Source organism: Poromitra crassiceps (assembly GCF_964638095.1).
Source record: "Poromitra crassiceps genome assembly, chromosome: 3".
Lineage (NCBI taxonomy): Eukaryota > Metazoa > Chordata > Actinopteri > Beryciformes > Melamphaidae > Poromitra > Poromitra crassiceps.
Genome location: NC_139625.1, coordinates 29655564 through 29674196, shown reverse-complemented (window position 1 = coordinate 29674196; position 18633 = coordinate 29655564). Strand labels below are relative to the sequence as shown.

At 43.2% G+C, this 18633-nt stretch overlaps 2 protein-coding genes across 2 annotated transcripts in view; one reads left to right on the top strand and one right to left on the bottom strand.

The window, feature by feature from the left end:
• The window catches only part of mboat2a (membrane bound O-acyltransferase domain containing 2a), a 104464-nt gene extending 102854 nt beyond the window's left edge, over positions 1–1610 (bottom strand). The window contains exon 1 of the mRNA XM_083632396.1: positions 1177–1610. Coding sequence (XP_083488522.1) covers positions 1177–1260 — 84 coding nt within the window. The 5' untranslated portion in view covers positions 1261–1610. The remainder of the gene's footprint in view (positions 1–1176) is intronic.
• Positions 1611–4939: 3329 nt separating this feature from the next.
• Positions 4940–17363, top strand: LOC310773065 (synaptonemal complex protein 1-like; the record flags this gene model as incomplete). The annotated part of the gene is made up of 6 exons (XM_083632986.1): positions 4940–4982; positions 9456–9574; positions 9702–9812; positions 9907–9999; positions 10344–10418; positions 17223–17363. 6 exons carry the CDS (start codon positions 4940–4942, stop codon positions 17361–17363), a joined length of 582 nt encoding a protein of 193 aa, XP_083489112.1.
• Positions 17364–18633: the final 1270 nt, after the last annotated feature.

Genomic DNA, 18633 nt, shown 5'->3' with positions numbered 1-18633 from the left:
TCCATAACCTGGCAGTGTACAGGTCCATAACCTGGCAGTGTACAGGTCCATAACCTGGCAGTGTACAGGTTCACAACCTACAGGTCCACAACCTGGCAGTGTACAGGTCCTTAACCTGGCAGTGTACAGGTCCACAACCTGGCAGTGTACAGGTCCATAACCTGGCAGTGTACAGGTCCACAACCTAGCAGTGTACAGGTCCACAACCTGGCAGTGTACAGGTCCACAACCTGGCAGTGTACAGGTCCACAACCTGGCAGTGTACAGGTCCACAACCTGGCAGTGTACAGGTCCATAACCTGGCAGTGTACAGGTCCACAACCTGGCAGTGTACAGGTCCATAACCTGGCAGTGTACAGGTCCATAACCTGGCAGTGTACAGGTCCATAACCTGGCAGTGTACAGGTTCACAACCTGGACACCAAACTTACAGTATTGGAGGAACTACAAGCTCTGCAACATGGACATGGCCTCTTATACTGATTGCATTGTGCGCTCTCTTGTCCAAACTGAGACAGCAAGCTTCAGCTAGCTATAAACAATGACCACTGAATGAACCATATGAGACGCTCAAACGACCAACCCAGAATTCATCCCAATTTATGTATGTTTAAACCAAAGGTAGGCTCCCATTAGAATAGATTTTGGGGGGTCCCAATACCACCAGAGATGTGTGTCTGTACTGGGGGGGGGGGGGGGGGGGGGGGGCAATGGAAACCTCAGATCAGAATAATCATTAGGGCATACATTCTCCCCTACTAAATTCAAGTGAATGCCAAATATTGTGAAATTAAACTGAGCCTAATTTTGCCGGAGACGGAGACCAACTGGAATCCTCTCAAGGGCCTGGGGGTCCTCGGACCGGACCCTAATTTGGGAGCCACTGGATTAGGCTCAGAGAGAGAGCACATCGATTGGGAAAAGACAAAAGACATAGCATGCCCTGCCTAGCTGATGGCTATTTAGTGAAACAGCGCCAGTGATTTTTGTCTACTCATTTCTAGCTCCATCTCATATGGAGCTCCATCTAGCTTCATCTAGGTCTACAAGCTAACCATTTGGTGCATCATTAGACCCTGCTGCATCTAGAGGCGAACTAAGCAGGCAGGCCGTGCCGAAATCATCTTCTAGCTCGGATGGTTGATGAATTCATATTTTCTCTATCCGAAATCATACCTGGTCAAGAGGGAGATTGATAATTTCGCTGATTGGCTGCAACAGAGTGGCTCCAGTGCAAGATGCTGTCGTTTGGGTAGCCATGCTTGGTTGGTGTCCGTCCGTGATTCCTTTCTCTCCTTCCCCGATCCACTCTGCCTCACTGCTGCTGTTGCTGCTGCGACGGGCTGGACGGCGCCTGTCATCCACAGATCAACCAGAGAGTACAGAGTCGAAGCGAGAGCTTTCACTCCTGCTCTCGTCGTCGCCTACAGCCCGATATCACAGACCGTTTGACTTTTCGAGTCGACGAGAGAGTGTCCGTGTCTCACATTCGGTCCTATATATTTTTTATTCTGCTTGAGGCGTGTCTGGTTGAGCCAAACAGTGCAACGTTTACGGTTTTATCAAGCAATTGTCATCGTTGTGAGACACAGACATGCCTTTAAATTGGTCAAAATGGTTTACCGGGCGCTCCTGTCTCGCGCATGAATAGAATGGTGATGATGTCTGATGTAAAAAAAAAAAATCAGTTCTCTCTCTTCGTTTTAGCATAAAATATCCGTCGTGAACATTTGCTAGCTGTCCTGCTAGCTGGCTATTCATCCAGATGTCCAGGCCAATTGTATGCAGTTCCGCTCCTCTGCCGGACAAGGGTTTAAAATATGCTGGAATAGCCTGCGGGTTATCTTGGTAGTTGGGTTGCTCTGGCATACAGTGGCGAGTGGCGACAATAAAGATGGTGATAGTGGGTGGAGAGATAGAGGCCAGCCCCCACAGTGACCCGCTATCTGTTTTGCCCTATCGTGTGGAGTGTAGAGAAAGTGAATTCCATCAGCCAATCACATCTCGGGAAATGGCAGCGAGACATGATTTACAGTCTCCAAGGCAAATTGAATTTGAACTGTACTATGTTGTATAAACGCGCCCCCCTCCCACATGTATAGCGTTCCACATGCAGGAGAGAAAAGTGTGACGTAAGGAGGGGCATTTTGCAGGATACATCTGGGAAATGCTACAATGGAGCCAGCAAGGTCTGCATCTGCACCACCATCTCCCCTGACTGCAGTGCTCTTTTAATACGACCATTGTTGACTGATTATGTTGTGCTTAATAATACGACACACACACCACATGGGCTTTGTAATCGGCACCAAAAAATTATGTACATGCGCTTCAGAACAATGTTTCAAAATATATAGCTACAGAAACTGGTTAGAAATGTATCTGTAGCTTCGAAATGTATCCTCAGGGCTACCTCAGTGCCAGACAGTGAGTGTGTCAACATAGATAGGACAATATTTAGACAGGACAATATTTACATTCTTACCGTACATGTTTTGCAGTTTAGCTCTTCTGCATGTGAGAAAAGAAAATGAAGGCAAAGGAAGACAATAGAAAGCAGAATTACATTGTTACCCTGGCCTGGGCCAGGTGAACATAATTAATTGGCAATGAGGAGGATATGAGTGGGACTGCATTTGAATAACTTGAGAGTGAACGTGCAGATAGGCTACATAATAAAGCAATATAACATCTAATATAATATTATATATATATATATATATATATATATATATATATATATATATATATAGGCCTATATATATGAGGGTAAGGGTGCTGTTTGTTTATTAAAAAGAAACCGCTGTATTACTCACATATCACAATACAACAGTAGGCTATCATCTGGAAGTGATTTGTCTTATTCTATCTGTGAGCACCACCTAGAGGTTTTCATCCAAATTTGCTGTTTTTACAGAGTCCATAGTGGATAACAGATTCGTCAAATAAAGACATGAGCCAAATAGGTAAAAAATAAAATAACAATTAAAGATGTCGGCCAACACAACATCTGTATGTATTAATAATAGCATACTAATTAATCAAACAAGTTTACCAGGATTCCCCCCCCCACAAATGCACTGTAATACAGTCTTCAGCAGTCATTGTAGACCTACCTTTTAGTTTTCACCCAAAATAATTGTCTATGTGTTTTGTTTGTTTAGGACAATGAAGGCAGTATTTGGCTCTTTTAGTAGTCTGCACTGACTCATAGAAGCCAATAGAGGGCATTGCTTACAAACAATCACAACTGACTGATTTGACAGGCTTTGTCATTTCCCACTTAGGATTCTGGCAGTGTATCTTGATTTCAAAAGTGTACTGTGTAAAATGACAGAATGGAAAGTCAATGATGTGTGAAATCTGTCCAAAGCCCACATGTGCCGCAGCCTGGCAGGAATTTGGGGTGGGTTTCTCTCTCTCTCTCTCTCCCTCTCTCTCTCTCTCACGCACAGGCACGCACACACACACACACACACACACACACACACACACACACACACACACACACACACACACACACACACACACACACACACACACACACACACACACACACACACACACACACACAGTTGCTGATCATCACTGTTGCTGTCAGTGTCATCATTTCTGTATCTTCCTTTGAACATCGCTCAGAGGAGTTACGTACCTGTGGTGTTCACAATCTGATGTTTTGCAACGTTCCCCTTGTTTCAAGAAGATAAGAGGGAAAGACAGAGAGAGAGATGTACCCACACAGACAGTATGTGCCCCCCCCCCACACACACACACACACACACATGCGTGTACAGACACACACATCACACACACACACACACACACACACCACCAAAACACGGATGCACGCACACACACATACGTACACTGTATGACCTGTCAAGTGCTCCTATAGAAGCTTTTTTCCTTGATGATCTTGCGTTGCATTGTTTTAGAGCTCATGTCAGCAGCCAGAGAGCCACCTAGTGTGAAGAAGAAAGTGTGAAGAAGAAAGCCTATACAGACTGATAAAAGATTGCATCTGTGTTTGGGAATGTCACCGAGTCATTTTCATACATGATTGAATAAAGAGTGAGGTATTCCTTACATCCACCATCCCACTGCCCAGAACATCAAATGTGGGACAAACAAGTCTCTTACTGTTGCCAGGTGCTACCAACAGCAGGCCTACACACCTACTGTGACCTCCTCAACAGATGACTGCAGACAGAGGGAGAGGAGAGGAGTAGCCTAGAGAAGAGGAGGGGATACAGGAGGGCAGTGGAAGCCTATCAGGTGACTCAACAGATATTGGTGTGTGTGTGTGTGTGTGTGTGTGTGTGTGTGTGTGTGTGTGTGTGTGTGTGTGTGTGTGTGTGTGTGTGTGTGTGTGTGTGTGTGTGTGTGTGTGTGTGTGTGTGTGTGTGTGTGTGTGTGTGTGTGTGTGTGTGTGTGTGTGTGCGTGTGACTGAATCTGATCTGCATCAGAGGGAGGGGCGTATTAAATTATTCAGCCATCATCAGTGTGTGTGCAGGGATTTTTGAGCATGCCCTGCTCAAACACTGTGTGTGTGTGTGTGTGTGTGTGGGGGGGGGGGGTGACAGATTTCTCAGCAGCACGTGAACGCACCATTACTATCATCCCTTTTATGTTAGGGGGAGCCGTCAAATCAGTTATGTCTGTAACGTTACAGAAATGTACATTCCTATGCCAATCTGTTAAAACACTGAGGATTTATCATTTGTGGCGTGAGCGTCGTAGTGTTAATTTTTCCGGAAAATAACATGATCAGTCGAAAGTCTGCGGATTTAATGGAAGCACTCACAACGCCAGTATAAAGAGAACTCAACTCAGACACTCGCACATGCTCGCGCACATGGACGTCGAAGTAAGTGACTAGAGCAGCTTGAACTGAATAGGCTACATTACATAAGGGCCAAGGAACTTGAGGTTAAACTCATGGCAATCAACAAGGAGCTTGAGAGGAAAATCACACTTCTGGGTAAGCCTCACTCAATGAAATAAGTTGATTTTCTATACGAGGGATCACTCAGCCGAGCAGCATTTTGGTAAACAAACCGCGTCACTGGGTGGCAACGACGGCAATGGAACCCTGGCCTATGGAGCCTAACTGACTCTAGCCGGCTGTACCGTGTTAAAAACTGCGACAGTTCACACAACTTTAACACGGCATGCATATAGGCTACATCAAACTCTTGAGCTAATTCTGATCTCACTCAGAATGTCAAAATATAGCCTAAGCGATGTGATCCTATAGTTTTTGAGATAGCTATTAACGTTTCTGTCATATATTAATTTGTATGTAGTCTGACGTCAGCACCCCTTCCTAGCACGTTTGCCAATTTAAGAGTTTGAGCCCAAAATAAGGTTATTTGTCAACAAACTACAGTGGCAAACACTTTGGCTAATTAGTAGCCTCAACGCGAGACTCATCAGGTCAATATTCTTCATCCGAGGAAGACTGATGAGTCTCGCGTTGAGGCTAGCTAATTAGCAGATCAGGAAAAAACATTGCTACAGATTAAATAGCTTAAAAATGAAAAAAGTGACTGGAGGGGGGCTTGACACTTACATCATTGTTGTTCATAGGGCATAAAATCAAAACCCCTTGACTGCCTGTTGCCTGTTGGGGCAGATTGAAGTTATCGAGGTCAGAGTAGAGAGGAACTCACAGCTGAGCTTTCAAGGAAAACTGAACAAGCTCAACTTTTCAAGGTGATGTGAATACACACTCCATCTCAGAATACAGATGACTTTTGACTTTATCCAGTAAATTAGGGCTGATGCTTTATAAAAATATATGCCCTGGGCCAAGACTTATGAGGTTTGGTTTTACTTGTTTCCTCTCCTTTACCTACAGTCTCTAACTCATTGTGGAATTTGTTATAGTAAAATCAATTTTATAGTGAATAAATATTGATATGTTAAGGACTGACCATTATGTGTAGCTTCACCATGTTGTGTGTTTCACCCTCAGATCAAAGTACAGGAAATGGAAGGGCAATTACTGGATGAGATGAAGAAAAATGAAGCATGCACCTTTCAAGTGGAGCAGCTGAAGAAGGACATAATAGAGCAAGAGTGAGTTCTGAAATAATCGTTCTGTTTTCTACAATATTACAGTCACCTATACTGTTTTCTGTCTACAGTGAATAATCATTTGTACCGTAACAATTTAATGTGTCTACTTGTTAAGAATAAAGTACGGAGAGCTATTGTCAAGCTTTAATGAACTTCAGTCTGAGAAGAAGACCATTCAACAGCAAATTAAGACAGGATCCTCTGAAGCAAAAGCTCTTGAGAAAAACCTGAAGGCCTGAACAAAAATCAAATGTGCTAATCTATTTTCAACCATAGCCGTTGGAGGCATGCAGAACTAATGCACTTTTTTTAAGTGCAGTTTTTTATTGTATTGTATGAATGATCAATGGTGGAAATGTTTTGACTGATCAGGCCAGTGAGGAAAAGGAGATTTCAATCATGAGAGACCAGTGGGTAAAATTTGACAAGCAAGCTTTATTCACAAATAGCATAGCAACTAATTCTGGCGTAATGACTTTGTGGTAAGATGACCCTCTTCTTGTGGTGAGAGAAAAGGGCATCTGCTCAGTCTAGGATAGAGAATCCCCCAAAAGGAAGGACTCACTTTTAGAGATGACTCTGGGCTTTTAGCGACTTACGAAAACCACCAACCGGCTTGGCCTCAGCGATACAGCGGGCGCTGGATAGAACAAGCACTTGTTCGCCAAGCGGCTTACATCGGCATGCTCTGTCTCTTCAGCGACTTATGAAAACCACCGACCAGGGCCACAGCACATGGCGGGCACTGGATGGAACGCTTGTTCGTTGTTCCACGGCCACTTTATGTCGGCGCGCTGCATTCAGACTTGGCCTAATTACTGCGCAACTAAAAACCACCAACTGGGCTACTTGGCCTCAGCGATACAGCGGGCGCTGGATAAAACGCACACTTGTTCAGCCAACCGGTACTTCGGCGCTCAGCGACTTACGAAAACCACCGACTGGTCTTGGAGCAACCAATCCGGCTTACTTTGGCACGCTGTATTACCATTTGGCCTAATTACCGAATTAATTCAGCGACTTAAGAAACCACCAACCGGCTTGGCCTCAGCGATACAGCGGGCGCTGGGTGGAGCCGCACCGCGTACTTCGGCGCGCTGAATTCGACTATTAATTCAGCGACTTAAGGAACCGCTGACCAGCTTGGCCTCAGCGATACAGCAGGCGCTCGATGGAGCCACACCAGTTTACTGCGGCGCGCTGTATTACATTTTGGACTCACCACAACCTAGACCGGCTCCAGCAACTAACGCGCACGCGGTACTGGAAGGGGAGCGCTTGTTCGACCGGCTTACCTCGGAGCATTACTACAGCTGGTGCTATAACTTTAGCCGCACTCACTGTCGCTATAACTTTAGCCGCACCCCCAAAACTGGATGGCCAACCAATCTTGCTTACTTCGGTGCGCTGAATTCACGTCTTCGCATCAAGCGACTTATTGCTGGCGCTATAACTTCGGGGAGAGCACAGGGAAGGGAACACTAGTTCCACCGACTTACTTCAGAGCATTGCTACTGCTGCGCTATGACTTTAGACTTATGGCTCATTTCCACCACATTTTACAGCCCTGCACAGCTCGTCACCACTCGGCTCTAATCGTATCGGCTCGATGGACGTTTTGCTTCCACCGCGGATCATCTGCCCCCACCCACCCCCGCCCACAGCTGGTCGTCATAACGACCGCATATCTGTCCTTCGCTTATAGCCGAAGTAGGCTATAACATAACATTACAATTAAATCCATCCACAGAACTTTTAAACTGTTTATGAAATACTGGTGCCTCTAAATGACCTACAGTGTACATGGGCGAATGTGACAATCGACCAGGAGAATGGATATCACTTTGTAGTTAGTCAAACTCACAGGCATGCGCTGCGCTGTGCGGGGACGGGAGAGGTGCAACAGAGTGAAGCCTGTACCCCGCGGCCTCTCACCAGGCAAGACCGCGGCTTCACCAAACACCCGCTGTGGCCTAGCGGAGCGCTGCAGCCTCCACTCAGCTACAGAGCTCCCTGAGCGAGCAGCGGACTTTTTTCTCAGACAATTACCACGATTTTATTTCACCGGAGGCGAAGGCAGCAACATAAAAGACTGATGGAAATATACTGTACATAACAGAAGAGAAGGTAAGCCCACTAAACTGGTATGCAGCCGCCAGCATTGCATATGACAGTCAGTAGACAGAGTAAACACGATTCTGCCTGACCAATCAGTCGTCAACAATGTTTTCACGTCACCGTATAAACCCGGGTTCACAGAATAGAACCACGACGAGGCAGGTACTAAAAGTAGCACGACTCGACCCCAATACAACCAGGGCTGGGATAGTTTTTAGTGGTGGAATGAGACCATTTATCGAGTCGAGCGGAGCGGGATCGCGCTACTATCTGCGGTGGAAATGAGCCATTAGTTCACAAAGGAACTTCAGAGATTTGAAGAAGAAAACCGATGTTTACGGTCAGTTTGCGTTTTCTACATCTAAAGATTTGAGACATTGTACAGTTTGGTAGATTAACATTTGTCTGCTTTTCATTAAATAGAGAGGAAGTTGACTCACTGAACACCAAAATCCATGACAAATATGAAGAAACTGAGAACCTGCAGAAGAACATTGAAGAAAGAGTAAGTATGTCAATCAGCACTTGTTGCTAATACTATTACAAACGCAATGTGCTCTTGCTAAATGTTGAGTCTCATGTGCTTCTTTTCCTTTCTAATGTGAGCACTTGCAGGAGCAAATCAGACAAAAAGAAGAATTGGAAGCAAAGGTGATAAAAAAATGAATAAGATGCTTTTATTATATTGTTATTATTATTAGATATTTTCTAGAACTAATAAAGCGTTTGCTTTTTAGCTGTCCAAGCTCAAGGAGGAATGCCAAAAAGAGGTGTGTAGTGGCTATGAAACTAAAGATACACACTACATACAATGACATTGTTATTTATTTCGGCAACTGTTCTCTTGTGTATTTTCAGAACAAAACACTTAAGAAATAGCAAAAGAGACTGCGAAATCCAGTCAACTTGATACTGTCGTATAGTAATGATTCCCCTCCCCTCCAATTCTCAAATCTTCACAATGATACTATTTACTTGCGTACCTCCAGGCAAATCCAATGCAAATGCCTGCTTTTGTTTGGTTGTTTTTACTTTAGTCAAGTCAAGTCAAGTCAAAGTTTCTTTATAAAGCACATTTACACAACCACAGTTGACCAAAGTGCTGGACAGGTTGCACACATCAAAAAGGAACAACAGTTAATAACAATAGAAATCGTAAAAGAGCAATAAACATAGTAAAGGAATTGGCACAACAAAATATAAAAGTAAATTCAGGAGTGTCAGAGCTCAGCTCGAATCGAACGCTAACGAGAAGAGATCAACAATCTCAAAGAGGAGTCCCATAACTATAAAAGACTGAGTGAGGAGGAACATCAAAAATTGCTTGAGGATCTTGGGTCCAAATCAACCTTTGCAGCAGAGCTTCAGGATGAGGTTACTGTCATAATAGAATGTTCTTTTGGCACACACACACACACACACACACACACACACACACACACACACACACACACACACACACACACATAGACAAACTCAATCATATTTTCATATACTGTAGGTACAAAAGCTCAGAAGTACAGCTGCAGAGGCCAACAAGAATAAGGAGGATGCAGAACTGAAGTGTCAGCACAAGATAGCCGACATGGTTGCATTGATGGAAAAACACAAGGTAAGGTCGTCAGGTTATCTGGAAATACTCTTTAATAGCATGGCTGTCAATCAAAACACTTGCAATGGAAGGAACTTGACTTTGTCGTTGATAGAGCCAGTGTGACCAAATGGTGGAAGAGAAGGATGCAGAGCTTAATGAGAACAAGAGAAAAGAAATTGATGCTGTTGCTAGTAGGATGTCACTGGTATGATGCTGGAAAAAAACACAACATGAACATTTTATTGAAATTAATGAATTAATACATTAAATCGGTGGTTCTCAAAGTGAGGTCTGAACCCTTGAGAGGGTTCTAGTGCAACCATTTATTTTCACTATAATTCCATCCATAAGTAACACAATGACAATGTATGACTATTTTGGTCATTGGTTTCATACACTTTCTGTAATAATAATAATACAAATAGTAAAAATCTTATCAGATGGAGGACCCTAGGACAAAATCTTATCAGATGGGGGTCCTTGACCTGAAACTTTTGAGAACCACTGCATTAAATACTAACACTGTCAACACTGAATTATTACCATCAGGAGTTGGAGCTGTCACAGAGTAAGACAGAAAATGATGGCCTGAAAAAACAGCTGAAGAAAGAGATGACAGATAAGGTGAGTCTTTCATCTAGTTGGCATCAGTTACAAATTATTTCTATTTTCTTCTGAAATAATCTCTGCTTACTACATTTTGAAAGACAATTCAGTCTTTGAGAGACAATTTTCTTTGGCTACTAGAAAAACCTGCAAAAGGAGATTAATGATTTGAAGAAAGCCATCAAAATCAGTCAACAGTCAGAAGCAAAGAACAAGCAGGTAAAATATGTATAACAGAAAATAAGAAACCACTGAATAACAGGTTTGTTATGAAAAAGAATTGTACTGCACATTCCCTGTAATTCATTTTTAAATTTTAGTCACCGGAATCAAACTGTAATGAAGCAAGATGTACAGAGACCCCGAAAGAAATGTCTATAAAGAGGCATGTATTCAACTTCAAGACCAGAAAAACTTCCAACTACAGCAAAGACCATGAGAGGTTTGCAAATACAAAGATGAATGTGAGTTAAATTTATTCTACTGAAAATGTGTTTCAAGATTTAGCAGCTGATGTCATTTCAAGCACATCCTTCATTGTTTAGATGAATTGGAAATTAAAATAATTATCGGTAGTCTGTTTATTTTGCATAAAATAGTTCTACATACACGCCTGTGGTTACATTCCCCCCCCCATTTACACCTGTTTTTTAAATGCGAACTGTATCCGGATAAGTTATCTGGGTACAGGTTGCATTTAAAAACCAGGTGTTACATGTGTGCATGTGTCCGTACACAAATGTGAGCCAGACTACCTCTAGATGTGGTCATGCAGATCACATTCTGATCATGATGCATACACCTTGCGTTAACATACGTTTCTCCTGATCCAGATAACTTATTTTTCTTTACAGATCGCATTTTAATATCAGGTATATGGTATTTTATTTTATTTTATTTTATTTTATTATGGATATGAAAATACAACACAATCCAAGGGATAGCATGTGAAAGTGCAATCACTTCCAACATGGTCCCTGTTGTTAAAAACAGGACATAGAGTACACCCAACATATAATGCACATTACAAGTCAATTAAGAGATAAACAATACAAAGAAAAAACAGTAGATATAAGTAAAAAATTTCGGGGACAAAAGACCCTCGCCAACTACTCTAGCTTACCTTCAGGAGATTCTTGCCCCCCCCCCCCCACCGTGTAGAGGAATGTACTTCTCCCCACCTTGCTTTTTAGGTTAGGTAGTTTCAAATCTGTTACACTAGCTCTCATATTCCGACCATGAGCATCCCGTACAAATTGAAAATACTTTGTAAAATAGCTTGGTCAGTGGTCATGTAGAATTGTATGGACCATGAAGAGTTTTAGCTGTTGAACTCTATTTTCCACTGGGAGCCAATTCAACTCTTTAAAATGTGTGGGCTGATATGTGTTCTTGGACTGAGGCCAAGGACAACCCTCATTAATTTGTTTTGGGCTATTTGAAGCCTGTTTTTTGATATTTTAGTTAGACCACTGTACCAGGATATACAGGTATAGTCATAGTGACATTGACAATTCACCACTGGTAACCTTGCTTTTTCATAAAGTTTGATTATGACTGCTGTTATTATTGCAATTGTCTGTTTCATGCTGAAGGAACCTGAGATTCAAGTTTTCAAAACCCCAACATGGAACATTCCCATCACAGCTGGAGCACCATCAAAGATGAAGGTAAAAACAAATTAGTATTTTATATTCACTCTGCTTTTATCCTCTTTTTTTTTTTTTTACCAGAATCCCAAGGTATTACCATTCATATACAATTAAGGGGCGTTTGGGTAGTGTGTAGAGGTAAAAGCACTCACCTAAAAGGTTGTAGCACTCGCCTAAAGGTCGCCTAAAAGGAGGTAAAAGCACTCCGGGTCCAATTCATGGTAGCCGTTCTTACAGACACAAATGGCCATGTCTGCGGGTGGAAAGCGATGGGGTATGAGTCCTGGCCACTGCACTAGCGCCTCATCTGATTGGTCAGACCCAGGGCACATGTTCAGGGGGGAGGGGAACTGGGGGGAATAGCGTGATCTTCCCAGGCGCTACGTCCTGCCAGTGTAACTCCTCGCTGTAAGGGGAAAAGTGGCGCTGGTGACTGCACATGTATCGGAGAAAGCATGTGCTAGTCGACAAATCTCCCCAGATCGGCAGCGGGGGTGGAGCAATGATCGGGACAGCAGGGGGAATTGGCCCAGTACAATTGGGGAGAAAATTGGAGAAAAATTTGGAAAACACACACACACACACACACACACACACACACACACACAATCTAGAAATTTGCCTTTTTTCTCTCTTTGATCCCCCCCCCATTTTCTCCCCAATTGTACTTGGCCAATTTCCCCCTGCTGCTCCGGTCACTGCCGCTCCCCGTCTGCCGATCTGAGGGGAGTCGTAGACTAGCACCATGCTTCCTCCGACACATGCGCAGTTGCCAGTCGCTTCTTTTCACCTGACAGCGGGGAGCTTCACTGGCAGGACGTAGCACGTGGGAGGATCACGCTATTCCCACCAGTTCCCTTCCGCCCCGAACAGGCGCCCTGGCCGACCAGAGGAGGCGCTAGTACATCGACCAGGACACATACCCTCAATCCGACTTCCCACCCGCAGACACAGCCAATCGTGCCTGTATGGATGCCCTACCAAGCCGGCGGTATCACAGGGGTGTGAACCTGCAACCCTCGTGTTGGTGTGCAGGGAATGTACCGCTACACTACGCGGACGCCCCAGAAATTTGCTTTTAAACACAAATTTTAAAGTAGAGGTGAACCTAATTCATATAGATATGCAGCAGTATTTGTGTGTGTGTTGTATGAGTGTATGAATTAGAGGCTGACATTTTTTTGAGAGTCCCGGGATTCCCGTGGGATGGGAGTCATTTTCACTATTCATCACGTGATTGGGACGGTCCAGGAGAAAAATTCAACGGGAGCGGGCTGGAGTGGGAATGATGACAACAATAGACCAGTTTGTTTTTATACTGTATATAAATATGCACATGCAGTTCTAATATGAAGAAACATTCTTATTTGATTTCCCCTGGCTGCTCTGGTTACTGGTTGGTTTCAGGCAGAGGCATCCCGCTGTGTCACACCTGACCGTGCATGCATGATGTGTGGAGAAAAATGGGAGTGGGATGGGACAGGAGTCATTCTACTATGCATCTTCTAGTATGCATGTGTGTATGGGATGTGTATTACAGTGCATTGACACTAAGAAGTGTTACTTTCATTTTGTGTCTCTATGTTGCAAAGTGTGCATCAACTCGATACACATATCACTTTAGCCTATTAGTGCATGAAACTATTCAGTTGCCAGCAGACAAGGTTGGTTAACAATGCCATAGCTTCACAAGATTGTTACTAAGTGTAAATGACATGTTATGTCTTCTGTGCCAAAGGAAACTGACACTGAAGCCATCAAATCTCCATCTGGAACACCAAAAACCAAGGTACAAAACAATGTTTTCCTAAAGTGAATGTTTACTATTTAACCTATGATTTAGAGACCATTATACAAATGTTTTCAGTGTTCCATGTGATGTTGTATGTTGTACAGCACTGACAACTAATAACTCTGATTTACACTGTTTGCCTTTTGTATAAGGACATTAAGAAAGACCTGAAACCCCCATCTAGGAGTAGCACAAATAGGGTTGGAGCAACACAAAAGATCAAGATAAAATCAGATCATTCAGATATTTCCCAAAATGCTCCTGATTGATTTAGTTATCTTTTTCTATTTACTCTTTCAATTCCCTTACAGTCCTATAGAATAAGGACACCCCCTTTGACTGAAAAATCAGCACCTTGTTGGAAGGGCGTCATGGAGCTTGACCCCGAGTCTGACAGCTCTGAAGAAAATGATCTCCTGGTGAGTAGTACTTAAGGAGTTCACCCACAACAGCCAGATCCTTGTCAACTTTTATCGCTGTATTATTGAGAGCATTCTCACTAGTTCCTTCACTGTATGGTTTGGTAACCTTACTGTTAAGGAGCGAAAATCTTTAAATAGGGTAGTGCGCCTTGCCCGCAAGATAACTGGTGTCAACCTGCCGGCACTAGAAGAGCTCTATAGCTCCAGACTTCTGTCCCGGGCCTCCAGCATTATCAGGGACCCTGCAGGTCACCCGGCCGCCAGTCTTTTTGAGTTACTCCCTTTGGGTAGACGCTACCGCTCCATTAAATGCTCCACCACTCGCTTTGCGAGAAGCTTTTACCCGAGTGCTGTGCGTAGTTTGAATGATCACAAATCTAAACGGCAGATCTCTGTTGTCTAGACCACCTAGACACACCTAGACCTTTATTTTTTCTGTTATTTTCTTTTGTATAAGATGTCTTATACTGGTCTTCTCATGCAATTAATCCTTGCTTAGGCACTTTACTACTGTGCACTTTATGTCTGACTGTGCACTTTGTTTGCTCCTGCACTTTAATAAGTGAGCTGGATGACTCGGGCCTTTATCCACAGATGTACCTGTCTCCTTTTATTATTTTATTGTTTTATTCTCTTATTTTATCTTATTTACTTTTTAAACCTTTTTACTGTCTGTCTATTTATATGCTATGTTATGTTGTCATGACTTGTCATATTTGTGTCTATGTTTTAAGCTCTTGCACCCCAATTCCAATGTAGTTTCGACTGCAAATGGTAAATAAACTGACTCTGACTCTGACTCTGACTCTGTAGACTTATCATTTATCAACTACTGTACTTTTATGGCCGAGGTTTACCCAGTTCATGTAGGGAACTTTGATTGATCAATGTGTGTAATGTTGGCAGAATAACTGATTTGATCTTGTGTTCCTCTTCATGATAGACCTTTGGAGATGCACCTGAATGCAGTTTTTCTGCTCCATACCGCAAACCCAACATACCCAAAAAGGTAATATGAGCTTATTCGTCTAATATTATAATGTTGTTGCAAGATGGTCAGAGTGTGAAGAAGTTAGCCACGAGCATACTTATTTCTATCAAGTAATAATTGACATTGAAAAATTGGATCAACATTTCTTTAGATCCAGAGCCCTGTCATTCAGGAATCAGCAGGGAACTCCTTGAAGCTGGCTGCCATGAAAAGGATGAGAGATGCCGGTTGGACTGCTGTTACTGGCACTAAGAAAAAGAAGAAGAAGGTTAATGAAAAGATCTTTGCATAGATAGTATAGGGTTAGGGTTAAGGTTAGGTTAGGTTAGGCGCTAGTACATTGACCAGGACACACACCCTCAATCCGACTTCCCACCCGCAGACACAGCCAATCGTGCCTGTATGGACGCCTGACCAAGCCGGCGGTATCACAGGGGTGCGAACCTGCAACCCTCGTGTTGGTGTGCAGGGAATGTACCGCTACACTACGCGGACGCCCCAGAAATTTGCTTTTAAACACAAATTTTAAAGTAGAGGTGAACCTAATTCATATAGATATGCAGCAGTATTTGTGTGTGTGTTGTATGAGTGTATGAATTAGAGGCTGACATTTTTTTGAGAGTCCCGGGATTCCCGTGGGATGGGAGTCATTTTCACTATTCATCACATGATTGGGACGGTCCAGGAGAAAAATTCAACGGGAGCGGGCTGGAGTGGGAATGATGACAACAATAGACCAGTTTGTTTTTATACTGTATATAAATATGCACATGCAGTTCTAATATGAAGAAACATTCTTATTTGATTTCCCCTGGCTGCTCTGGTTACTGGTTGGTTTCAGGCAGAGGCATCCCGCTGTGTCACACCTGACCGTGCATGCATGATGTGTGGAGAAAAATGGGAGTGGGATGGGACAGGAGTCATTCTACTATGCATCTTCTAGTATGCATGTGTGTATGGGATGTGTATTACAGTGCATTGACACTAAGAAGTGTTACTCTCATTTTGTGTCTCTATGTTGCAAAGTGTGCATCAACTCGATACACATATCACTTTAGCCTATTAGTGCATGAAACTATTCAGTTGCCAGCAGACAAGGTTGGTTAACAATGCCATAGCTTCAAAAGATTGTTACTAAGTGTAAATGACATGTTATGTCTTCTGTGCCAAAGGAAACTGACACTGAAGCCATCAAAACTCCATCTGGAACACCAAAAACCAAGGTACAAAACCATGTTTTCCTAAAGTGAATGTTTACTATTTAACCTATGATTTAGAGACCATTATACAAATGTTTTCAGTGTTCCATGTGATGTTGTATGTTGTACAGCACTGACAACTAATAACTCTGATTTACACTGTTTGCCTTTTGTATAAGGACATTAAGAAAGACCTGAAACCCCCATCTAGGAGTAGCACAAATAGGGTTGGAGCAACACGAAAGATCAAGGTAAAATCAGATCATTCAGATATTTCCCAAAGTGCTCCTGATTGATTTAGTTATCTTTTTCTATTTACTCTTTCAATTCCCTTACAGTCCTATAGAATAAGGACACCCTCTTTGACTGAAAAATCAGCACCTTGGTGGAAGGGCGTCATGGAGCTTGACCCCGAGTCTGACAGCTCTGAAGAAAATGATCTCCTGGTGAGTAGTACTGTACTTTTATGGCCGAGGTTTACCCAGTTCATGTAGGGAACTTTGATTGATCAATGTGTGTAATGTTGGCAGAATAACTGATTTGATCTTGTGTTCCTCTTCATGATAGACCTTTGGAGATGCACCTGAATGCAGTTTTTCTGCTCCATACCGCAAACCCAACATACCCAAAAAAGTAATATGAGCTTATTCGTCTAATATTATAATGTTGTTGCAAGATGGTCAGAGTGTGAAGAAGTTAGCCACGAGCATACCTATTTCTATCAAGTAATAATTTACATTGAAAAATTGGATCAACATTTCTTTAGATCCAGAGCCCTGTCATTCAGGAATCAGCAGGGAACTCCTTGAAGCTGGCTGCCATGAAAAGGATGAGAGATGCCGGTTGGACTGCTGTTACTGGCACTAAGAAAAAGAAGAAGAAGGTTAATGAAAAGATCTTTGCATAGATAGTATAGGGTTAGGGTTAAGGTTAGGTTAGGTTAGGCGCTAGTACATTGACCAGGACACACACCCTCAATCCGACTTCCCACCCGCAGACACAGCCAATCGTGCCTGTATGGACGCCCGACCAAGCCGGCGGTATCACAGGGGTGCGAACCTGCAACCCTCGTGTTGGTGTGCAGGGAATGTACCGCTACACTACGCGGACGCCCCAGAAATTTGCTTTTAAACACAAATTTTAAAGTAGAGGTGAACCTAATTCATATAGATATGCAGCAGTATTTGTGTGTGTGTTGTATGAGTGTATGAATTAGAGGCTGACATTTTTTTGAGAGTCCCGGGATTCCCGTGGGATGGGAGTCATTTTCACTATTCATCACGTGATTGGGACGGTCCAGGAGAAAAATTCAACGGGAGCGGGCTGGAGTGGGAATGATGACAACAATAGACCCGTTTGTTTTTATACTGTATATAAATATGCACATGCAGTTCTAATATGAAGAAACATTCTTATTTGATTTCCCCTGGCTGCTCTGGTTACTGGTTGGTTTCAGGCAGAGGCATCCCGCTGTGTCACACCTGACTGTGCATGCATGATGTGTGGAGAAAAATGGGAGTGGGATGGGACAGGAGTCATTCTACTATGCATCTTCTAGTATGCATGTGTGTATGGGATGTGTATTACAGTGCATTGACACTAAGAAGTGTTACTCTCATTTTGTGTCTCTATGTTGCAAAGTGTGCATCAACTCGATACACATATCACTTTAGCCTATTAGTGCATGAAACGATTCAGTTGCCAGCAGACAAGGTTGGTTAACAATGCCATAGCTTCACAAGATTGTTACTAAAGCCGTTTTCACACATGCGTACAGGAACATTGCCTGTAAAACGGCTATTTCCCGGAATTTCCCTTCACACCTGAGGGAGCACATGTGTAAAAACAGCCGTGAAAGAAGCGGCACTGCAGAGCAGGTGGGGGGCGGAGGAGAGTGGGCTGGGGTCATGACGTATAAACTGTGCTGCAAGGGGCCAGAGGCAGTCAGAAAAACAAACAAACATGGAGCCGGCGTCCACTCTTTTGATTATTTGAATATTGCTGACGCGCTTTTTCGTAGACAGCGACGTAGACAAATGAAGGCGAAGATGGAAAGGGATATACGTGCGAACAGAAACAGATTCATGTTTGCATTCTTCTTCGCTAAACATCGTGCAGAATATGAAGATAGACTAAACCGGGGAGAGATAATGACAGTGTTAAATACCTCTGCGCTG